A 23,101-nucleotide genomic window follows, 5' to 3' on the forward strand; every position below is an offset into this window, starting at 1 on the left:
ATAATGGGGTGTTTTATGCTTGTGCCACTTTGTTTTTCTTTTCTCAATTTTTTTTGAATATTAATGACAATCAAATAGATGAACATTTTAAAAGAAGTTTTAATTCAGTTCATTTTAAATTTCTAAATATTTCTGTCATTTACCGTCATTTCTCTGAAGTTCTGTTAACATTAACTTCACATCAGTTAATGATTTTCATGTTTCTGTACATTCAGAGCTTCTCCAACATCCAATATCAGTTTTATTATCATTACACATCTTTATTACTTCATAATCTTATATTATTATATCAGAGTTATTTTTCCTCACTTTATTTTTGTCTTATTTTTAACTCTCTCATTTGGCTCACTTCTTTGGAGACATTTTGTTAGTTATTATTATTATTCACTGCTGCATCCTGTTTGTGTTGTTTTACTTTGAAAGTTCTTGGAGGAAGTAGTTAAACTGATTGTGTGTGACTTAAAGTTGGTTTTAGGTTTCAGTTGAACAGTCAGAAACGCACAGGAGACGTCTGGTTCAACACTCAACAGTTTACAGCAGTTACAGCGGTACTACCTCAGTGAGTACAGCAGTAATACTACAGAGAGTACAGCAGTAATACCTCAGTGAGTACAGCAGTAATACTACAGAGAGTACAGCAGTAATACCTCAGTGAGTACAGCAGTAATACTACAGAGAGTACAGCAGTAATACCTCAGTGAGTACAGCAGTAATACTACAGAGAGTACAGCAGTAATACCTCAGTGGGTACAGCAGTAATACTACAGAGAGTACAGCAGTAATACCTCAGTGGGTACAGCAGTAATACCTCAGTGGGTACAGCAGTAATACTACAGTACTCAGACCTTGTTGGTCCCTGATGGCTAAATGGGGCGAAGGAGATCCTCGATGGATCGTTGAAGAGAGAGCTGACGCCACCAATGTCAACAACTGGCACTGGTCTGTTCCTCTTCTTCTTCTTCTTCTTCTTCTTCTTCTTCTTCTTCTTACTGTCAAAGTGAGGATTGTTGTGGCTGAAATGAAGCTGCAGGTTCAACATGAGCTGATCAGTTTTATTAAGAAACAAGTAAACTCTGGTTCACTGATCTGTTCTGTGTGTGTGTGTGTTATATGATCCTCCAGCTGGTTCAGCACATGTGTAGATATTTTTAAATGGCCTGATGGACAACAGGTTGTGATGTCAGAGAGGAGGGCGGGGCCAGAGTCGATGTGGGCGGGGCAGAAGGTGAAGCTAAAACTCACTGGATAAATTCAGAAATCAACTCTGCTTCTTTTTCTTCTTCTCCTCCTCCTCCTCTGTGTGTCACCTCCTCAGGACAGAGCGTGATGTCAGCAGCTGGTCATCAGAGCGTCTCCGTCAGCTGCTGCTGGGGGTCCGGGTGGAGGGACCAGAGGGCGTCTGTCAGCTGACTGACGTCTCCAAACTGGATGGAGAAGCTTCCATCAACAACCGCAAAGGAAAACTAATCTTCTTCTACGAGTGGCAGCTGAGAGCCAACTGGTTGGGTCAGTGATGATGTCACTGGTGATGTCAGTCTGTAGCCTGCGACCACCACAGATCACTCTCATGGGGGGGCGGGGCTACTTATGAAGTCTGCTGACAATGTCAATAGTTTGGTTAGCTTTAGCTTTATGTATTCTAAATAAATCAGTGGGTCAACAATCATGACATCGCTGATGATGTCACGTTACTGGCAAACCCTCCGATGACCACTCTGACATCACTCAGGTGTAACTCTCCTTCCTGTTTCCTGTGTGCAGGGACATCCAACAGCGGAGTGAAGTACAGAGGAACTGTTGACGTGTTCAACCTGTCAGACGAGAACGACACCGACGACCTCGATGTGAGGCTGCATCTTCCCGTTCCTGCTGATACTGACCGATCACAGTATTAATGGCTGTATTGATCAATGTATTGATGAGCACATTTCCTTCTAGATCTCAGTTTCTCTTTGTAAAGACCAACCCAACACTTCGCTCCTGGACCTCATGAAGAAAAGTGGCATTCAGGAGGTCCAAAGGGTTCTGAGCGACTACGTCCAGCAGCTCAAATCAGGTGTGTTACCCACAACGCAACAGGACTAACCAATCAGTGATGATGATGAGGATCCCTGTGGTAACTAGAGTGACGTCTGACCTCACAGAGTTCAGTCAGGGGATGATCCTCCCCACCGCCAATGGACCAAAGCTGCCACAAATGGAGACCAAGAAGACCCAAATCCAGACCAGTAAAACTCAGGTAAACTTTAGTTCAACTAAACTAGCCATGAATTCAGCCTCTGATCCTGAGTCAGCTGTGAAAGTTACCTCTGACCACGTTGTATACTCCCATAGATAAGCAGCATCCCCAGGTGTTCATCTACCCCCGACCCCTGTACCACAGGTGTCAGAATCTCAACCTGCGGCTTTAATCTGAAGGAAACCTTCCAAGCATCGCCTGACGAGCTCTACAGGACCTTCATCAACCAGGAGGTACAAAACCAGGACAGACTGGGGCTAGTCTAGTTGGTCCCGTTCAATCTAGGACGAAACCTTGTTGAAATAAGACCAGGATTGAATAAAACCAGGACTAACTGGCTGAAATCAGCCCAGATCAGATAAAGATGTTCTGATTTAGCATTGGATTAACGTCAACAACACCAGACCAAAGCAGATCCAGGTCCAATCAGGGCCTGTTCCTGTAGTAATATGGTAGTGCAGTGCTGCAGCTAACTGTGCCTGTCTGTGTACTTATATTGTGCTAGTGCCACAGTAGTAATGCAGGTAAGGGTCTCCGTCTGTAGTTTGTGCAGGTGTTCACACGCTCGGTGGCGGTGGTGGACGGCCGTCATGGAGGACGGTTCCAGCTGTTGGATGGGAACGTCACTGGAGAGTTCACACAGCTGGTGAGGTCACAGCTGATCACCCAAACAGTGCTTAGTTATCTCATCGCCATGGTAACCAGAGTGCCGCTTCTCTCTGCAGGTACCGGACCAGAGGATCGAGATGAGGTGGCGGTTCAGGACGTGGCCCAGTGGTATGTCATCCTGGGTTGGTCTTACGATGCGTTTGTGTACCGGCTGCAATTTTTGCTTTGTTTGTCGGTGTCTCTTCAGAGCACTACGCAACCGTCAGTCTGGAGCTGGTGGACCGAGGAGACGAAACAGAACTAAAGATGGAGTGTCGAGGAGTCCCTGCAGGGGAGGAGGAGTCCACCAGGGAGGGCTGGACCCGGTTCTATTTTCAGGCCATCAAACAGACCTTTGGATACTGACAGAATGTGAAGTCCCTGGGGCTCGTCCAGCCACAGTCAAGAAGAAAAATGATGAACTTAAGCTTGTCGTCAGAGTTTCACCAACTTTCAGACAACATCGCAGTTTGATTCTTTCAGAGGTTCTTTATTCTCTGAGGGAATGTTTTCACTTTCCTTATTTTATCTCAGCAAGAACAAAGAAGCAAAGTCCACTATAAAATACACACATTCATGTACAACACAGACATGAGAAAAACATTAAGAATACTAAAACATTAAAACACCTGATGGAGTTTGTGATGGTTCATTTTCTAAAACATTTTTTACATTTCTTGTAAAACAGCATCGTTAAAACGCTTGTGTCTTGGAATGTAAATGTATTTACATGCAAACAGATTCATAGAAAAATACACACACATCTAAAGGCTACAACTTCTCTATTTACATTATGAACAACGTGACAGGCTTGATGGCTGAATATCTACTCAAATGATCAGGAGCCAGTGAAAGAAGAAATTAAAACTCCATCGCTGATTACTGATCTCTGTAAAATTGATCACTGAGTGGAGCCGATGGACGGACAGTTGATTCGCTGGTGGTCAAACATCAGTGTGGAGCTAAAAGGCTTCCTCATCCTCACAGCCGTAATCTGAAACACACAGTCAGTCATCGGCCAATCGATCAGTCGTCAATAAGAGAATCGGTACATCATATCCGACAGGAAACAGACTCACCGGTCAAAGTTAGTCACTTTCACTTTCTTTATTATTACTGATCACTACTATTGGAGTTGCATTAGTTATGTCACAGTGAATGAACTAATCTGAACAGAACTGTAAATCCTAAGAAAATGAAACAGAAGTAATAACTGTCAGTGAACACAACACGATGTGTTCGTGTCGCCTCCACCTGCTGCTCTCTGTGGAGTTCACGGCTTTCATGCACCTGATTTCAGCTCCTTATTTCTCTGAACTTTAAGATCTGATGCCATGCGTTTATTTTCTAAACTTCACCTCAGACTCATCCAGTTGTGACCTGTTTGTTAGCTCCCCTCCCTCCCACAATGCACCTGGAGCCTCAGTCTAGTCACTTTGTACCAGAGTAACTTTCAGAATAAAAGTCCGGACTGACCTCCTACGAGCTGCAGAGCGCTGACGCACTCCTCCTCCGCCTCCTCTTCCTCCTCCTCGTCCTCCTCCGGCACAGCGGGCGGAGCAGCAGGGGTGGAGCTGGTGTCTGGTTCAGGGTTAGAGGTCACTTCAGCTGCTACCTCCGTTGTTGCGTCTGTCGTCATGGTGACCGACTTTTCTGCCTGAGAGATGAAACACATCTGAAACAATCTGAGTATATACAGAACATACAGTACGTGTGTACAGTGTGAGAGCAGGTGCAGTCAGGTGCGGTCGCTCACCTGGACGGACGTTTTCTTCTTCTTTGATGTGGAGGATAAAAGGAGGCGGACCCTAAAAAGAAAAGAGACGGAAAACATAAACAACAACAACCAATGAAAGTTTTTATCGCTGACTTATTCTCAACAAATTGACTGATCGTTTGGTGTATAAAACAAAAGCATAACATCGGACCAAGTGTCTTCGGATGTTCTAGAGATGGTAAGCACAGATGAATAGTTTAGACATTTTATAGATCGGGTATAGATTATAGATTATATGTAGATTACTGATGGCACCTCTTCCCCATGATGCTGGCACTAGTGGCGAAGTCTTGGTTGGCGTCACTGTTCTTCTTGCGGCGGCGGCGGCGACTGAGTCGTTTCTGTGCGGCAGCGTTGGTGTTGGGGGGGTCCGAGGAGGATCTGCTGGGACTGCTGCCCCCCCCACTTCCTGTCCCTCTGCTGTTCAGGTCTCTGAGGACGTCGTAGTTGATTTTACTGGAGATCTTCTTCTTCTCCAACATCTTCTCGATGGCTTCGCCCGCCGTCAGCGCCTGGATCTCCTCCTTCTTCTTCTTGGACCTCTTCGGCTGGAAACAGAAGTGAGCTGGAACTTAACTCATGATAACTAATTTAAACTTTATTTAATTCAAACTATTGAACATAAACTTTATTTAAATTAAAACAAACACACTCACCTTCTCTTTGTAAGTCCCCTGTTCTTTCTCTTTCTTTATCCTCTCTTCTTTCTCTGTAAACACACAGTCAATAATAAATCAATAACACAATAGACAATCAGCACGTTTTTTCAGATTGTTAAGTGGATTTGATCAACTGCAGTTTGTAAGCAATTTAAAATTAAATGAATCATATTCCACAACATGAATGTCTGTGTTATGTGTTAGAAACATGTTTAAAATGTTCAGAACAGTCAGAAAGTGAAAGACTGATCGCTGAAGATGTGGTGGCCTGTTGATGATGATGATGATGATGATGAGGAAGAGTCTTCCTGACCTTTCTGCTCTTTCAGGTATTCTGCATTCTGCTTCATCCACAGCTCCGTCTTCACTTGGACCTCCTTGTCATTCAGGATGTACTGCAGCACACAGAGCAGGAGACAATCCAGATTCAAGAAGACATCACATCCTGTACACACAACCTTTCACAATAAAAGCAGCCTTTATTTATGAGGACACAAAATCGCCTTTTGTTTCTTCAGACACAACAACGAACAGCATGAAGACGACAACACACCCCGCACTCGTCCACAAGCACCCTGGGATTCAAGCGTCCGGCCTGCTGCTGCCTTTCTTTACACACACTCATGGAACACATGCAGTGATTGATGAATAAACTGACCTTATCGATCTCCTGATCATCGATTCCGTCCAGGTCCAGTTCACCGCCCTCCGACTGCTCATCTGAAAAAACAGCAGCACACCATCAGAGCAAACACAGCACCACCTCAACATGTACATGGCGTTGTGTTTCTGTTCTTACCATCTGGTTTCTCACACGTTTCCAACTCGTCGTAGGTCTGTTGAAGGCCCAGGCTAGCGGCGCTCGGTAGCTTTCCCAGTATGGCGGCGAGGGGGGCACCCTGACGCTGAGGTCCCGCCTCCTCCCCGTCTGACCCTGCCTCTTGCCCGCTGTCATCTGTCTTCTTGCCCCGCCCCTCCTCCTCCTGGATCACCTGACACAGGAAGTCCTGAGTCAGTTTTTGGGCAGCAACTTGGAGCTCATCTTCTTCGACTTCGGGCTCCTCGGGGTCAGAGGTCAAGGACAAAACCTCTGCGTCCTCAGGGTCTGAAAACCAAAAGTGATAAAGTTGTTAAATGTTCTCGTTTCTGCGGAGATGTTCAGACAGAGTGACTCAGACCAGACCGATTTCCTTGGCATAGGCGGCGTAGATTCCTCTCAGTTTGGGTCGGCTCTTTTCCAGCTCAGTCTCAATCTCGTCTTTGTAGCAGCTGATCTCTCCTAGCAGGACAAGATGAAGGGGCTGAGTCATTTGAAATGATCTCCAGAATTCATTCATGAGTCCCTGCCGTTCTTTGTAGCGCCTTGAACAAACTGTCTGTTGTCTTCTACCACGTCTTCAATCATTTCAACAATTAATTACAATGCACTAAACATGCGCTGTCCTTCAGTGAGCCCACTTAGGCTAAAATGTCTCAAACTGTTCGGACTCCCGCTCTAGTGCCCTCTGAAGGGTTTGAAAAGATTGTTTTGGAGCCTGGAGTGCAGGGCAGGTTAGGAACTGACCTTCCACGTCATCCAGCTTCCTGGCCAGCTCCTGTTCCAGCTGCAGAAGAAGAGGACAGTGAAAACGATTGGTTTGGTCATTGATCATCAGTCAACTGCCGTCACCTTTCAGCAGCCAATCAGACAGGGGGATCTACCTGCTGCATCTTGGCTTTGTGCTGTGCAGCGATGAAGGAGGGTGGATCACACTCCTGCTCCAGATCGACTCTCATGAACTCATCGATGGTCAGCTGGCTGGTGGGTGTGTCCTCAAACTCTGTTAATCTGAAGTGAGGGGGAGAGGAGTCTTTAATCTACTGAGATTAAATGTGATCTACTGTATTCTACTGCAGTCTGTTGCCTTTTACTGAGATCTGCTGTTACTGACTAACGTTTAAAGGAATTTGATGTTATCAAATGTAGTTTCCTGCATTGTACTGTGATCTACTCATTGTATTTTTCCAAGCTCTAACATAATCCATAGTAAGTTAATGCAATCTGCTGTTGTAAACTGTGACCCTCTGTCCTGTGACTGACAGTCTACGTCAGTCTTCTGTGTGGTGTACCCAGATGTACCACAGCTCTCACCTCTTCCTCAGAGTGGTCTGACACACCTTCACCACGCTGATCACATCCTTCACTGTGCGACGAAACTTATGCATCCGAGCAGCTACCAGCAGGGCTGAGGAGAAAGAGACAGTGAGGAGGTGAAGGAGGACGAGGAGGAGGAGTGATTAAAGCATGGCTGTCGATGTTAGGTGACGCTGACAGGGTAACCGTAAGGCCATGATGTACCTGCACCACAGAGTCCGGAAGGTCGGCGACCCGTGTGCATCCAGTCCCTCTTCATCCTCTGAACAAGACGAAGTGCTGTCATGGAAACCTCATGAGTCTTCACCCCAAAGTCCAACATGTGGGCAAATCGAGGGATGTAGAGACAGGGATCTGAGAGGAAGAAGAGGCACATGATATTTACATTCATGTTCATGCATCATAAATGCAGCATTCTATATTTACTGAATGTCTTTTAACATCAAGTTTACATAAATACTTGATTCTGTAAAACAGTCCGTTTAATGTTGAGCTGAGCGTTTTCCCGCACTCTGTCGCCATCTTGCGGCGCCGTTCGGTGGTGGCAGCAGATGCAGCAGCAGGAACATGTAAAATGGCGTCGGGAGAAACAAACAGAGCCTGCTGTCCTACAGTATTTCACCTTAACGACAGAACAAACGGCCGCCGGGGGTCTGACAGGTAAACACGCACACAGTCGGTTTGCTCTCTCTGCCGGCTGCGGGTCGGTCGGTTTGATGGCGGGTCGATGAGGCTTCACGAAGCTAACGACAACATGACCGTAACGGTAACGGAGCGCTGACACACAGCACTCAGGTGTGACCACAGGTCTGTTCACAGTAATGGGACTGGCTGATTATTGGCTCTTGATGAGTGAACCTGTCTGTCCTGACCGAATCGCAGTATTGATCAGGTCCCTCGTCCCATCGCAGCCTGTAGTTTAGTTTAATTAACGTTAAACCGGGTAACACCTGAGGCATAAAACCGACCACGACTGTAACCTGAACCAGGAGGGTCTGACGGCTGAAACCGACGGTCCAGACACCTCAGTGTCTCTGTTAGACTGCTGTTCACGTCACACGTGCAGTGGAAAAGGTTGGCTCTGATCTGAGTGAAGACCCTCCTGCTGAGGGCCAGGAGACACACCACACCGCCCCTCTCCGGGCGTCCCACAAAATCAGACAACCGTCACATTCACCTGCGCAGGTGCGTGTTTGCACGTGTTGCTGTCAGTGATGTTCAGGTATCGATTATTAGTAATGAAGGAGATCGATAACTGATATGCGGGACTGAGCACATTTGCAATAAAAGTAAAAATAAGCAGTGATGCGATGTATCTAAGCGTTGTTACCATTTTCTGCTTCTTTCTGCTCTTTGGTCAAATAAAACAAACTGAAGACGTCACTGTCCACTGAAAGAAATTCTGGTTTCACTGTTTTCCAGCATTTCATTGGATAAATGATTAGCGAGATTAATTCATTCTGTTTAGAAAGCAGTATAAACGCATCTGGACTTGGACACAGCTCTCAGTGTCCACTTCCTGTTCTGTCAACTGACCAGTAAAACAAATCGTAAAGGTCCAGTGTGAAATGAAATTATCCTAACGAGCAACAATAATGAAAACGATGTTTAGTCGTAGCTCAGCTTCAGTTATAAGACATAACAGACACGTGTCCAGTATGGTGGACTTTAATCTGCAACAATCTGGATTAGAATCGGATTAATCTCTGACTCGCCGACAGGAAGCAGTCGTCATGCTGTGAGGTCGTGACCTCGCTGGCTCTGTGACCAGGAGGAGGACCAGGACCAGGAGGACATGGCGGCTGAACTTTTCTCCACCAGCCTCCCTCACAGTAACGAGGTGGAGGTGAAGAAGAGTTTCATCCAGCCGAGTGAACCGGAGCCGCCGGCCAGGAACCACGACAACGACCACGACAACGGAGGCCCCGTCCAGCCCAACATCAACAACTACGACCGAGACGAGAGGGACGGCTGGCAGGAAACGCAGCCCACGCTCAGAGAGAGGTCAGCACAGTCCTCTGCTGTGATTGGACAGCATTATTCAGTCATATCACCACTGTATGGATGGAGGACAGAAAGTTTTATGAAGTGAAACATAACTACTGCTGATGGAGATAAATATGTCACATATGTGAACAAGATGCAGGAGGAATATGTGAAAAAGAAGTCTACAGGGGGGAAATATTTCTTTTTATCAAGTACAAAATAAATTTGTTACTGAGGAGAGTTTGAGTTTGTCAGTAACACTTTCTTTTACAGGTTGTGAATGAATTAATTCTTAATAATTTTCGGCTGAAACAGCTCTCATACAGTGTTCAGCCAATAATGAATTCCATTTATGTCCAGGAGAGACATAGGAAATAAAAACTGCTGCTGTTGTTGTATGTTGCACAAATTGTAAAAATCTTTTGTGTTTTATGATTTTGAGTTGTATAAGTGTTTAAAAAGTACTTCGTTGTTTTCCTGCAGAAACGCTCTGATGTTCAACAACGAGCAGATGGCTGATGTTCACTTCATCGTCGGCCCTCCAGGAGAAACTCAGAGAGTTCCTGCTCATAAGGTATAAAGATCCTGGACTCACCTGTTCTGACCAGGACTCATCTGTGTTTCAGTATTCTCTCAATAAAACTGTGCTGAATATGACATATGAGTCATCACTGTCATTTCACTGGGCCTCTGAATTCACCCTCCGTAGACTCGTGTTTCCACTTCCTGTCACACGTTCTTTGGTTCAGGCTTCTGATTGGTTCTCTGTGTTGCAGTACGTCCTGGCTGTGGGCAGCTCAGTGTTTGGAGCCATGTTTTATGGAGATCTGGCTGAGGGACAATCTGAGATCCACATCCCTGACGTTGAGCCGTCTGCTTTCCTCATTCTGTTAAAGTGAGTTCAGTCTGGAGACGAGTCCATGTCCTGAGGTTCTGTCTTCTCCTCGAATGACTGAATGTCCAGTAGTGCTCCAAAACACAAAAGACAAAGTCAGGGCTCTGCAGTCTGAACAGGATTTAGCTGCAGTTTCTGAGGACATTCTACCATGATAAGCTTTGGACTGACGTTTTGTCCAAAGTGCTTCACAGTAACTAACATTTCTGAGCAAAGAACAAATCTGTCTGTTGTCTCTCTGGTTCATGACATGTCCTAACACCTGCTCTGTCTCAGGTACATGTACAGCGATGAGATCGAGTTGGAGGCTGATACTGTGCTTGCCACGCTCTATGCTGCTAAGAAGTACATCGTTCCTGCTCTGGCGAAGGCCTGCGTCACCTTCCTGGAGACGAGTTTGGAGGCGAAGAACGCCTGTGTCCTGTTGTCCCAGAGCCGGCTCTTTGAGGAGCCAGAGCTGACGCAGCGCTGCTGGGAGGTGATCGACGCTCAGGCTGAACTTGCTCTGCAATCTGAAGGCTTCTGTGAGATTGACCTTCCCACGCTGGAGATCATCCTCCAGAGAGAATCACTCAACATCTGCGAGGTCCTAATCTTCCAGGCGGTGCTGAACTGGGCGGCAGCGGAGTGTCGACGTCAGGGCCTGGTGGTGACCCCCAGGAACCAGCGAGTGGTGCTGGGTAAGGCCCTGTACCTCGTCCGGATCCCCACCATGACGCTGCAGGAGTTTGCAGATGGGGCCGCGCAGTCGGACGTCCTCACGCTGAAAGAGACTCATGACATCTTCCTTTGGTTCACTGCTTCCAACAAACCGCGACTGGAGTTTCCTTTGGTGAAGCGGGCTGGTCTGGCACCCCAGAGGTGCCATCGCTTCCAGTCCTCGGCCTACCGCAGCAACCAGTGGCGCTACAGGGGGCGCTGTGACAGTATCCAGTTTGCAGTGGACCGGCGGATCTTCATGGCCGGACTGAGTCTTTATGGGTCGAGTGGTGGGAAGGCAGAGTACAATGTGAAGATCGAACTGAAGAGGCAGGGAATCGTTCTGGCCCAGAACTTCACTAAGTTCCTGTCAGATGGATCGAGCAGCACCTTCCCTGTGTGGTTTGAACACCCGGTTCAGGTGGAACAAGACACCTTCTACACGGTCAGCGCTGTCCTGGACGGAAATGAGCTGAGTTACTTTGGTCAGGAGGGGATGACCGAGGTGCAGTGTGGGAAAGTGACCTTCCAGTTCCAGTGCTCATCAGACAGTACAAACGGGACAGGTGTGCAGGGGGGGCAGATCCCTGAACTGGTCTTTTACTGCTGAGCCAGAACCTGACAAGTCACAATGAGAGCTGAGATTCTCACAGATGGACTACTGCAAGGAAGTGGAAGCTCATAGGCTGTTGGAGGCGAACTGTAACCCGACTGGTTTGTCTGTTCTTCTTTAAGGTGAAAATGACTAACAATAAAGGTCAAGTGACTGAAAATAAAAATGTGTTCCTGCTTCCTTTTTGTGTTTATTGATGACAAGTGGAGAAAATGTTAAGAGGTTATAGTACCCACAGCTGCCACTAGGTGTCACGAAAGAGCAGGAATTTTACTGCTTGGGCTTACTGTGATGACCGTGTCGATAACAGAGTAGGAAGAGCACAGCTGTAAATGCACTTTGTAAAAGCCTTATTTGCTTGTTTTCATGTGAAAGCTTCACACAATAATTCAGACTTACGGAAATACTTTGACAGTTAGAATGCAGTTCAGTTTTACAGGAAGTGAATAAAAGTTCTCACCGATGGCGGGCGCGTTGATGCAGAGCTCACGAGCCAACAGCAGGAAGGTTTTTCCCAGTATGTAAACGTTCACCTGAACACATGACACTAAAAGTTGGAACTGCACAGTGTCTACTGAGAATTTATTGATTCTACTGAGATTTTACTGTGAGTGAGCAGCCCTCTGCTGGTCTTAGGCCAGTCGTACCTGCAGCAGGTCACTCAGATCCAGCAACATGTCTGAAACACAGTTGAGGAAAACCAGCAGAACTTCTGCAGGGCAAGACTGTCAACCTGATAAAGATAAAAACACACACACTACATCAGCATGTGTGTGGCTGCTTGCTAGGATACGTGGCGTCCCCTCAGTGCGACACACCAGGTAGAGGCACGCAGCAATGACATGCTCCGTCTTGCGTCCTCGTGTCAGGTGTTTACTGACGACCATCTTGAAGAAGTTGAAGGCCGTGTCCAAACAGTGCTGGTTCAGCTGCAGCTGACTGCCCAACTGCTGGATCTGACGCTTCCCTGGAGACACACACAGCTCATTAGTTCACCTGCAGCACCAAACAAATAAAGTATTTACAATCAAGAAACTTTCTTCAGAGAGAATCTGACTGATGCATCCTACTGATGATGATGATGAAGAAGAAGAAGAAGAAGAAGGCGGCACTCACCAGCCTGCAAGGTCTGGGCTCTGGACTCTTTCCCAACACTGGTGTGAAAACCAGAACCAAGGAGAGGAGCTTTAACTGGACCTACAGACAGACAGACATTTTACATGCAGAACTGTAGATTAACTTGAATTTCTTTAACACGTATTTCTACTTGAGTAAACTGTGTGAACCTACTGACAACCTGCAGGTGTAATCAGACTCAATCAGCGTCAGCTTTCACTGGCTCCTCTGTTACCATGTCAGCCAGGTGATTAGCTCACCTGGCTGCCGAGGAGAAGCTTCCCCTCAGACAGAAGAGACAGCAGCTTCACCATGAGAACAGCTGCTTTCATCGTTGGGTGAGTACAACTAATCTCACCTGAGCAGATAAAATAACACCTCACCTGAACATGTAAAAACATGAAGCTTATTGCTTTTCTCCAGACTTGCCTTTATTTGCTGCAAGTTCACAGAAATAACAACAACCGAAGGTCAACTGAAAGGTAAACTGGGTTTACTGGTTTATTTGTCTGCACTGTGGGATTCACAGGGTCTCTACTGTCATTTTAAGCCTTTATTGGACGGTTTTTAGTATAAGAATTATGATTTCAACAGCTTGTTAACTTTTCTGCTTTTCTCCACAAACACAGAAACTGCAATGTGAGACTGTGTTGCTTGGTGACCTGCTCAATGATCCTCAAATTCTGGTTTATGAAGCTTGGTTACCATCAGCAGACGTATTTCAGACCTTCTGTTTTGTCAGGTTTTGCGGAGACTTTTGTTCAGTCGGAGTGTCGGGATCGTTACCTGCGGATCCACGTGGCGTCGGGACAGACGCCTCGCTTTGAGGCTGTAGGTCAGTTCTTTACCTTCACTAAATACAAACGGACACTTCTGTAGTCCTCGTTACCAAAGCCTGAGGTCCACCTGTGCATCTCTCCGTCTGCCTGTCCTGTAATGCTCAATCTGTCCGTCCTGTTGTAGATGGAAATGGTGTCCATTCCATCAGCAAGCAGCTCGCCTCGCACTGTGGTTACACCATCAGCACCTTCAAGCTGGACGGCTTCACCACCTTCAAAGCTTCATACTATTCCTGTTTCACCCACAATCAGGTAGCTCCACCTCTTCACCACCAGGTAGCCCTGCATTATTTCTGGTTCCGACAGGAGTCCAGACTGACTGAAGCTGTGATGACGTGTCTTCCAGAACGATGAGGTGTTCACCTTCAGATTCAATGTGATGGTGAGTGATGCTGATGGCATGTGGATCAACCGGCCCGTTTCTGCCGTCTGTTCTGGTCCAATCTGGACACACAGAGAGATCATCTGTGAGGAGGACTACATGGAGGTAAGAACATCTTACAACCTGAAGTCCTGAAGCAGATTTGCATCTGAAGTACCCAGAGGCTCAGGGAACTGCCTTGAGACTGATGTGGTTTTAACCCTGGTTTTGGGATGCTGACCAGGTGAATGTGAACAGAGAGTCTTCATGCGGAGGTGGAGACAGTGGACAGATGTGGCAGGCCGCCTTCTCTCAGGTCAAATCACACCAACTCTGATGGTATCTCTGATGGGACCACTTTGGGTGCTTCCATGTCCTGTGTCATGTGACAATGGCTTCACAGTAAAAGATTACATTTTATCCAAATCTGAAGTCCTTTTTATTTGGCCTGTCTTTCAAAATGGTTCCTTTTTCCATCCAAACATTCCTTCATATCACTCGATGAAGGAATTTGCTCACTGTGTGGGGGTGGTATTTGAATGTTTGAAAACCATTGGTGGAACAGTCAGGCTTGAGGTCTTATAAAAGACCTCAGCCATTTTATTTTCTGCCTCACTTTTTACTGATAACTTTCTGAGCTTTGTATGGTTAAGCTCCTTTATAAATTATGAGCCACCCAAAGTTCCCCACGTTATCCTTTGAGTACTCGGTTTTTAGAGTTTTGCTTTTCGGTTTGCGGTGTTCAGGCTCAGAGGACAGCGAGTTCTGTCAGGCAGCTGATGATCCTGCAGAGTGATGGACAAGTTACCTCCATGTCCATCAGTGAAGCTGAGAGGCAGGGCTACAGCCTGACCACCAGCGCCCAGAGGGTGGTGCTTCGATCTCAGTACAAACAGCCACATGCTGAGCTGACAACGGTGGGTAGACTTGTAGGCAGACCACATCCAGTCCAGACAGCATCAGGGCTCTGGTGTGTTCCACGACACTCCATTTTGTTTAAATACTACCTTGTTTATGTTCTTTTCCTCTTGGGTTTTGTATTTTTTGGCTGAATCCAAATGTTCACCTGGACTCTGACATACTGTACTGTGATGTGTTCACTGTCATCATGTCAAGTCTTCTAGGCCATAAAATGCACTACGAAGCTGCATTTAGACCCCTTGTTACCATGCAGATGAACTGATAATGTAACTTGTGTCTAAGGTGGTAAAACATTAAGGTCATTTTTGACATATATCATCAGGTGGATGGCGTGTCCATGGAGGTCGTCCGGGTTTCTCTGTTCTTTAAGCAGAAGCTGATGGTGATGATGATAGATTTGTCCATGGCCTGCACAGTCAGTGAGTCCTCCCACACAAACGTGAACATGAAGTTGGTTTCGACCTGAACGGTACTGATGGTGATTCTGTTCCGTACTTCAGATTCAGGCTCTTTTGACGGCACCAGGCTGCTCTGGGACGTCCCCCGGGTTGTGACGCCCCTGATTGGCGAGGGAGTGAGGTTTGAAAGTCGAAGCCTCAGTCTGGGGGTTGAGGGCCTTCTGCTGGACCAAACCACTGTTGCTGCCAGAGGATTCAGTGTGGTTCAACAGGGACCTCTCATCCAGATTGGGGTTCCTTTTGGGGCGGAGGGCGGTTACAGGAAGGTACAGTTAGTCCCATCCAAACTTCAGACGGGGACAAGGTTTTGACAATAATAAATTTTTTTGTTACGATTAACAAATACATGCAAAACAAGAGCTGATGTCGCCACACAAGCAGATTCAGTTTCTTCTTCTGTGCAGAGTTTGGTGGTGAACAACATGTACAAGGAGACGTATGTCATCTTCCTGATGTATGAACACGTCTTCTCTCTGCTGTATGAAGATGGCAGCAGCATCGACACGAGACACCGAATGCTTAGAGTCCTTGACACGCCGCTGCTCTGCCAGCCGCCCTTTAGCCTTGACCGTAAGTACCGTATTTTTCGGACTATAAGTCGCTCCGGAGTATAAGTCGCACCAGCCAAAAAATGCATAATGAAGAAGAAAAAAACATACATAAGTCGCACTGGACTATAAGTCGCATTTTTGGGGGGAAATTTATTTTATAAAATCAGAGATCAAGAACAGACATTACATCTTGAACAGTAAATTATAGTAATAACAATAGATTAGAGAACAACGGGCTGAATGGGTGTCTGGTATGTTAATGTAACACATCAACAGATATTCAGATAACTATAACATAAACAACATACGTTTACCAAACCCTGTTCCTCTAGCTGTGGTCATCTAGCTTTTAGCCCGCGATTAGCTTTTTTTGGTTTTCTTCATTGCAGTTAGAGTATCCTCCGCTTTTCGCCAGTCCCTCACAGGTTTCTCGCTAACTACAAACTTTCTTTCAGCTGCTCCATTACCGTTTTTGGCTGCATATTTCACTACTTGCAGCTTGTAATCTGCAGGGTATGATTTTCTTTTTGGGGCATTTGTGTTCAATCTTTCTCAGTTGTCTTTATAAGTTTATGTTTAAATTTAAATTTTTCGACTTGTAGTCCGAAAAATACGGTATGCCGGTTTACAGATCAAGCCTCAGTCTGTCTCAGAATCAGGTTTTACAATGTCCCTGCTCTCACATCCTCCTCCTGGCACATCCCACCGCCTCCCTCACCACCAACAACAGTGTCTTCATGTGTCTTTAAACTGAATGAAAGTGGAAAATCACATTTCAGACAGGGTCTCCTGGAAACATTCATAGTTTAGACCTCAGGTGTTGTGAAATATAAAGTAGTTGTGTAAGCTGAGAGCTGAGAAAGACGTTCAGTCCTTGACACGTCTGCACACCTGACCAATCACTGCATAACGTGGGTGTGACTGATCAGAATATTAAACAAGTTTGTAACATCAGACAGGAGGGTTCAGAGGCTGTTAGGTCTGACAAGCACTTGGTTTGAAAGACTGAGACCTTCAAGTTTCAGGTTAACACGTTCAATAACCAAAACACTTCCACAAAGACCGACGTTCAGCCAGAGAGCCTCTTCTTTCTATAAGCACACGGAGATGAAATGACTGGTTTGGCAGTCGATCGACACAAAATCAGTTTGAAAAGCAGTTTGGATAATCGTGATGTTTTAAGCAAAAACACAAATATCCTGTGGTTCCAGTTTATCCAGTGGAAGCTTTGTTACCACTGAAAGTTTCATATTTTTAGGTTTTAGACTGGTAGTTGGAAACTTACAGGAATCACTTTGGGAACAAAAGACGGACAGTTTTTTTATACTATATGGTGAATAATCAATCGACAAAGTTCAATTCATAATAAAAAACGGGAAATTATATTGTTTGTGTAATTGAATGACGTTTTCTCTCCTGTCTTCTCTTCTCCCATAGAGACCATTAATGACGACCAGGTGTTCAGCGTCTACCTGGGAAACATTCCTGCTGATGTCTTATTAGAAGAAGTCTGGATAAATGGAAGGCAGCTGATGATGTCAGACGCGGCTGAACGGGGCTACAGCATCAGTCCTGTTGTCCACGTCAACGGCAGCCGAGCCTACGAGCTCCGGCTGCCCTACGAGGACGCCAGCGTCCACTGGATGGTGAGAGCTCCTCACAGAACCAGCATCGCCTCCTCTGATCTGTTTTGATGGCGGCTGTTTCTGATGTGCTTATTCTGCTTGTTTATGTCATGATGTGACATTACAACTGCTTGACCAATCAGGAATGACAGCAGTACTACAACCCCCAAAGTACACGAACTTAGATTTTGTATCACCTGAGCACAGCCCAGATTTAGTTCCAGGAACTTTTCTCCAAGGTGGCTGGACAACAAAAAGCAAATAAACTTTGGCAGCTGTTAATGCGTGTGGACATGTACGTGTTTTTCCAACAGTACCTGGGCCAAGGTGTGGTGCAGTACTACATAGATGTAAACTTCACTTTAACCATCATGCCCCAGAGAGACTCCTACTACCACCACACATCTGTCACAGCACGAGTACTCAATTCATGTAAGTACATTCATTTCTGCTCTGCTATGATGTTTCACCCTTCGGACTACAGTATACACATGTGACGACCTTGTTTTAAGATGCAGACTCTGTACTTATAGTCCCTCCAGAGATCACGGCTCATTGTTCAGACAGGGGAATCACCTTCAGCGTTGTCACACCGCCTCGAGCTCAGAGTCTCTGGGAGGTGGGTGTCGACCATGAACCTCTGACATCACAGCTGGCGGTCCAGAGAGGGTACCGCCTCTACAACGACACCCACAGAATCACACTGGAAGTTCCCGTATTCTCCGTTGGATATGATTACGAGGTAAAGCCTGGTGAAGCCTGGTGGTCATTTACTGTGGGGCATTTAGGGATTTGAAGGGACAATCTGGTGCTGTAACAAAAGCCAGGAGTCCATCTGTGTCCTAATTTAGCTGATTACAGGAATATGAATTTGTGTTTTAGAGCTGGAGTGCTGGTGCTGATGCAGTTCCTGAAAGTACAGCAGCAGCTCCCTATACAGCTCTCATTTCAGTACCGGTATATTAGGAAATATTTGCAGGCCTGCAGTTAAACCTCCATTAGAACAGAAACCAGTCTAATCTCAGCCATCTTTCTCCAGGACATTAACCTGTCAAACTTTTATGGAATATTTAAACTTCTTCTGAGAGACTCCAAAACTCTGGAGGTCCAGACGTCCACCTCCAAACGATGCCTCTTCAAGACACAGGACATGATAGGTAACCTGCACTCTCCTTTAGAGCCCTGATGTTGACCCTGATTAGTTGCTTCCCCGAGTTCAGGTGCAGCCTTAACACTGGCCTTGTGCGGTGTCAGTCTGTTCTGCAGACGGGACCATGGTGGTGGTGACAACTCCGACCTCCACCTGGCCTACAGTGCAGCCTGAACGAACCACACTGCTGGACCCAACCTGTGGACCCAAACAGACAGACAGATCCAGAGTCCTGTTCGAGTTCAGGCTGGACTCCTGCGGGACCAGGGCCATGGTACAAACCAAACATATTCAGAACAAAACTGTAAAGATGTAGTAATGTTTTGTAACCAAGGATGTTCACAGGTTGGGGAGTTCTACATGGTTTATGAGAATGAGATCATCCATGACAGACATATGATTGCAGACGGACCAATCTTTATCTCCAGAGAATCTCAGTTCAGGTAAGGAATACACATTCTGAACTTCAGAAACTGAGAGTTACTGATTCTCCTGGCACTACCTAAAATGAAATGTGTCTGACCCTTGAACAGACTGACAGTGAGGTGCTTCTATCCACTCAGTGGAGTCAACAGACTGTCTGTGGACAGGATCTTCAGATCAGAGACTCCTGGATTTGGTTCAGTCAAAGTCTTCAAGAGTGTCAAAGGTCACAGTTGGAATTAATAATAATGCAAATTCAATTTTGGTCTGAATGATAGAATTTTAAAATTGTTTTTATTTTCTAGCAGACTCAGAAAATAAACTCCCTGTCCAAGACTGTTCACATCCAGCTTTTGGAAATGCCATTGACACCACAACTAACCAGGTCCACCAAACCCCAGCAGCAGGGGGAGTCCTGTCTCATACCGGCGTGAGGCCTTGGCCCAAACCTGGACCCAGCCATTTCATCACAGCGACATCTGGACACCACGAGCTGCTCTCCTCCCAAAACCTACAAATGTTTCCAAACCTCAATGTCTTTCCTCCTCCTGAAGGTCCAACCATTGGTACCCACCAAGTCCCTCTGCAGGTTTTATCTCACCCTGGTCATCTTGCATCGCAGACACAGGACCAAGATGTGCTTGGATCTCCAACTGATGACCACCTTGCCAACTTTCCTCTCAAATATGACCAATTACCAGACACCAACTTCCAGCTGTCAAACCTTGACACGCCAAGAGAGGTGACGGAGAGATGTGAAAACTCAGGACTACTTGATGACAACTCAGCCTTGGACAGGATTCCTGATACTCCAGTTGTTGGACAGTTGCATATTGACTCGGGAAGCTCTGGTGAGACTTCAACACTTCAAGGTTGGTCTTCAAAAACTGAAGAGATATCTGGGTACCAGCTTCAAAGTCTGAATCATCCCCCTCACACCTCTCAGTTCCACCGAGTCGTTCAGCCACCAGCTCAGTATAGCCAGGACCACACAGGCAGGAGTGAAATACTCCTGCCTGGCAGAGGGATGCACAATCCTGCTAATGTGGAGCACATCACATCCAAAAACATCATCTCCAACTTGTTTGTAGATACACCGGGGTTTGTCAGCACTGAACCAATGTCTACAGCAACCAGTCAAGTCAACCAAAACCTGGAAAGACCAGGGTCCATTGAAAGGAGGAACACTGACACAGTTCATTCCAGGGTGAGGAACATCCGAATCAAACCGCTCAGCAAATATGTTTCTTTCGGGCATCATCTCAACCAGAAACCTTTAGCCCAACAAGCAAACTCACAGATTGCTAATCCCTCCCAGTATGCCAGTGGTCCACCTGCTGTCAGAAATGATGGGAGCCAAAGGACACCCCAACAGGTTCCTGAACACAAGGCTTCAAACATAAGACAGGAACATGTGCCTAAGAGAGCAGGTGTCTCAACACTGAAGCAGGAGCAAGGTGTCCACAGTGTTGGTGTCAAATCAGATCAAACTGCAGTAATCCGCCTCACAGATCTGCTCCTAAACCAGAATCTACACCAGCAGAAAGTGGTCCAATCAGTGGCTGAGACAGGAAACAACAGAGGACAGGAATCTGCTTCTACTCAGGGAAATGTCCTCCAGCCAAAAGGTACGAATCAGAGTTTGCAACCAATGTGATACACACCGATTCTTAGAGGAAAAACTGTCACTTGGGGAAAGTTTTTCTTTTTGCATCTTTCGCAAATTACGGGTAAGTCTGAGAAGGTTTATATCTTGGCTTTGCACAAACCTCCATCTCCATTCTATCAAACCTTCCCACAGCTCCAAGTCAGTCTGATGTAAACAAAAATATGCTGACTTAAACAAAGATCCTGGACACTGTGATGAAGTAGTGTCAGAACTGAATCCTGCTTTTTATTTTTTTTTTTTTTGTTCCTCTACTCGTCCCCTCTATCAGGAGAGTCTCGAACCAGAGTCAAGTTTGTCCCCAGTCTTCCAGGAAAACTCAAAACTCATGACGAACCCAAAATGCAGAACCTCCAGAACCCAACCAGCAGCAGGACGTACCTCGGCCTCACACCACAGAGCATCCCAACCACGAGCAGCGACACGGACCTCAATTTCACTCCAGGAGGAGCTGCGTTCACTGGTTTCCACACTGGTCCTGATGGTTCTGGTAGTTCAAGCTCACACTTCAGCATCCACACCACATCTGACTGCAGTGGTCAGTATGGAGCCAGTGTCCATAAAGGCATCATGAGAGGTACGAACGGATGCTTGTTATACATTATGAACTGCTGCTTATCTCATCAGAAACAAGACTGTAGTTCAAAGCTCACATGCCAGGTGTTGTCTGTGTGTGAGCATGTTTTTGTCCTCTCAGGTAAACGGATCAGCTGATGAAGAAGAGAAGCATCCAGAAACAAACACTGCCTGCAGAATCTGACTCAATAAAGTTTGTTCACATTCAGCTGGTAGTCTTCTATGTTCTGTGACCCCCTCAGGTGGAAAACGGATACCCGTTGGAGCCAAACGCATCAGATGCTCCTGAATACAAGTCTTACTTTAAATCGACTTTCATTTCCCCGCTGTGTCAGCGGACATGTTAAAGATGCATTACAGATACAAAGCAGACGGATGAACCACTGACACAAAACACAGACATGGAACTACAGTTCAGTTTTAGAAATTGATCACTGTTTTAATCTCTATTTTTGAGGAAAGCTAAAATAAGATGTTTTCCTGTTCAGTTTGCTGGACTGTAGTCTGAGAAAGACATTTCTGCTACATAAGATTACATAATATTCAGACTTTAACTTTTGCTTTGTCCTTTTAAGGACACAGTTAATGGATTCTGTATGGAGTTGTAGCTTAGTTTCTATCTTCTTCTAAAAGCTAAGCTGCCAACTTAATAAAACCAGACAAGTGGCTGTAAACTGTTGCTCTTCAGAAGTGGTGAATTCGGTACACAAATAAACATTTGCATCTCACCGTCAGCAGAGACAAACTGTCCCACAGCAGACGAAACTCCTCCACTTCCCTCCACAAACTGAACCTCAGAGACGATGATGTTGTCCTCCAGAACCGAACCGCAGGTGGTACACACCGCGCTGCCCCGGGCCTGATCCACGTCTATATCTGACCCCCCACAGGTCCTGCACACCCTGGAGCTCATGGTGGAGGAGCTCAGAGGTCAACACAGCCTGCAGGTCAGAGAGACACTAATGTAATCACATTCTCCACATAATTAAAATATCCATGTATTCCTAAACAACATCCCTCCAACGTGACTGTATGTAACATTTAAATACAAAAGTTGCTGAGGATACAGCTCGAAATGTGTCGGCATGAGCAGAGATAAATACAGATACATGAAAACAGACGACACAAGCCGCGAAAACCAGCGAACAGCAGCCCCCCTCAGCTGCTCTGTGACTCTGACATTAAGGTAGTTAATCGATCAATAGAAAACATGGCTGACTGCCTAACACCGCTGACCATAGCTCACACCAAAGAAAAACATGTTGAACGCAGTTCAAACCTGTGTATGAAGTATGACACTTTGGCTTAAAAGTTTATCGTGATACTTCCAACACAACATTAACCTCCGTCTTAACTTGTTAACATTAACTAGTCCTACTGATCAAAGCCAACTTACTGTGACGGAAGAAACTCACCGACAGTAGAAAACCAATTAAAAATAAACAATAGAGTCCAGTTTGGTGGTTAGAAACACGAGGAAGTCGACTGTCCTCAGATTTCTTTTATCCGTAGAATCCATTTGTTCTTCTTTCAGGCCAAACTACTGAATATAAGAACCATTTGTTTAAACAGTTTAGCATGTCAATATTAATCAATGATCACAGGAAGAGATCCTGATCAGTGTTTTGGGTGGTGTGTTTTCTTCCTGTGGCGCGCTGCAGTGACGTCACTGGGTTTGGAGCTGACCCGAAGAGTTTCTTAATCCATGAGAGAAAAATGGCTCGGGGAAAAAAATAAGTTTTAAGTTTTTATTATAATATAGTTT

The 23,101-nt window shown here is 45.9% G+C and overlaps 3 protein-coding genes across 9 annotated transcripts; 2 read left to right on the forward strand and 1 right to left on the reverse strand.

The window, feature by feature from the left end:
• Window positions 1–449: 449 nt before the first annotated feature.
• On the forward strand, window positions 450–3,518 carry LOC124050766 (activator of 90 kDa heat shock protein ATPase homolog 1-like). Its single transcript, XM_046373598.1, has 9 exons — window positions 450–939; window positions 1,316–1,506; window positions 1,762–1,844; window positions 1,939–2,056; window positions 2,145–2,239; window positions 2,335–2,472; window positions 2,784–2,885; window positions 2,965–3,016; window positions 3,096–3,518. The coding sequence occupies exons 1-9, from the start codon at window positions 860–862 to the stop codon at window positions 3,251–3,253; spliced, it is 1,017 nt and encodes a 338-aa protein (XP_046229554.1). The 5' UTR covers window positions 450–859; the 3' UTR covers window positions 3,254–3,518.
• LOC124050753 (transcription factor IIIB 90 kDa subunit-like) lies at window positions 3,357–22,992 on the reverse strand. 5 transcript variants are annotated; one of them, XM_046373569.1, is made up of 19 exons: window positions 22,752–22,992; window positions 22,066–22,277; window positions 12,767–12,847; window positions 12,444–12,617; window positions 12,298–12,329; window positions 12,111–12,183; window positions 7,662–7,811; window positions 7,455–7,548; window positions 7,025–7,151; window positions 6,888–6,927; window positions 6,507–6,602; window positions 6,138–6,428; window positions 5,982–6,043; window positions 5,637–5,718; window positions 5,321–5,373; window positions 4,920–5,212; window positions 4,644–4,695; window positions 4,364–4,544; window positions 3,357–3,881 (listed from the first exon to the last, which is right to left on the reverse strand). In XM_046373569.1, exons 2-19 carry the CDS (start codon window positions 22,247–22,249, stop codon window positions 3,850–3,852), a joined length of 2,097 nt encoding a protein of 698 aa, XP_046229525.1. In that variant the 5' UTR covers window positions 22,250–22,277; window positions 22,752–22,992; the 3' UTR covers window positions 3,357–3,849. The 5 variants fall into 5 exon arrangements, with proteins under 5 accessions (XP_046229525.1, XP_046229524.1, XP_046229528.1 ...); XM_046373568.1 differs by having other exon boundaries at window positions 6,123–6,428; window positions 22,752–22,991; XM_046373572.1 differs by lacking the exons at window positions 22,066–22,277; window positions 22,752–22,992 and adding an exon at window positions 12,948–13,069 and having other exon boundaries at window positions 6,123–6,428; window positions 12,444–12,646.
• On the forward strand, window positions 7,930–11,809 carry LOC124050758 (BTB/POZ domain-containing protein 6-B-like). Of its 3 annotated transcripts, XM_046373583.1 has the most exons (5): window positions 7,980–8,117; window positions 9,179–9,461; window positions 9,927–10,017; window positions 10,220–10,338; window positions 10,615–11,809. In XM_046373583.1, the coding sequence occupies exons 2-5, from the start codon at window positions 9,253–9,255 to the stop codon at window positions 11,645–11,647; spliced, it is 1,452 nt and encodes a 483-aa protein (XP_046229539.1). In that variant the 5' UTR covers window positions 7,980–8,117; window positions 9,179–9,252; the 3' UTR covers window positions 11,648–11,809. The 3 variants fall into 3 exon arrangements, with proteins under 3 accessions (XP_046229541.1, XP_046229539.1, XP_046229540.1); XM_046373585.1 differs by lacking the exon at window positions 9,179–9,461 and having other exon boundaries at window positions 7,930–8,117; XM_046373584.1 differs by lacking the exon at window positions 9,179–9,461 and having other exon boundaries at window positions 8,000–8,117; window positions 9,927–10,338.
• Window positions 22,993–23,101: the final 109 nt, after the last annotated feature.

Source organism: Scatophagus argus, chromosome 19 (genome assembly GCF_020382885.2).
Source record: "Scatophagus argus isolate fScaArg1 chromosome 19, fScaArg1.pri, whole genome shotgun sequence".
Classification (NCBI taxonomy): Eukaryota; Metazoa; Chordata; class Actinopteri; family Scatophagidae; genus Scatophagus; species Scatophagus argus.

Coding starts and splice junctions, on each gene's coding strand:
- LOC124050766 (XM_046373598.1), top strand. CDS start 860: ATGGCTAAATGGGGCGAAGGAGATCCTCGATGGATCGTTGAAGAGAGA. Junction 940..1,315: donor AATGTCAACAACTGGCACTG/GTCTGTTCCTCT, acceptor TCACCTCCTCAG/GACAGAGCGTGATGTCAGCA. Junction 2,240..2,334: donor TCCAGACCAGTAAAACTCAG/GTAAACTTTAGT, acceptor ATACTCCCATAG/ATAAGCAGCATCCCCAGGTG.
- LOC124050753 (XM_046373568.1), bottom strand. CDS start 22,249: ATGAGCTCCAGGGTGTGCAGGACCTGTGGGGGGTCAGATATAGACGTG. Junction 12,848..22,065: donor ACAGTTTGTCTCTGCTGACG/GTGAGATGCAAA, acceptor GTCTGTCTGTAG/GTCCAGTTAAAGCTCCTCTC. Junction 5,213..5,320: donor AGGGGACTTACAAAGAGAAG/GTGAGTGTGTTT, acceptor TTCTGTTTCCAG/CCGAAGAGGTCCAAGAAGAA.
- LOC124050758 (XM_046373583.1), top strand. CDS start 9,253: ATGGCGGCTGAACTTTTCTCCACCAGCCTCCCTCACAGTAACGAGGTG. Junction 10,018..10,219: donor AGAGAGTTCCTGCTCATAAG/GTATAAAGATCC, acceptor TCTGTGTTGCAG/TACGTCCTGGCTGTGGGCAG. Junction 10,339..10,614: donor GCTTTCCTCATTCTGTTAAA/GTGAGTTCAGTC, acceptor GCTCTGTCTCAG/GTACATGTACAGCGATGAGA.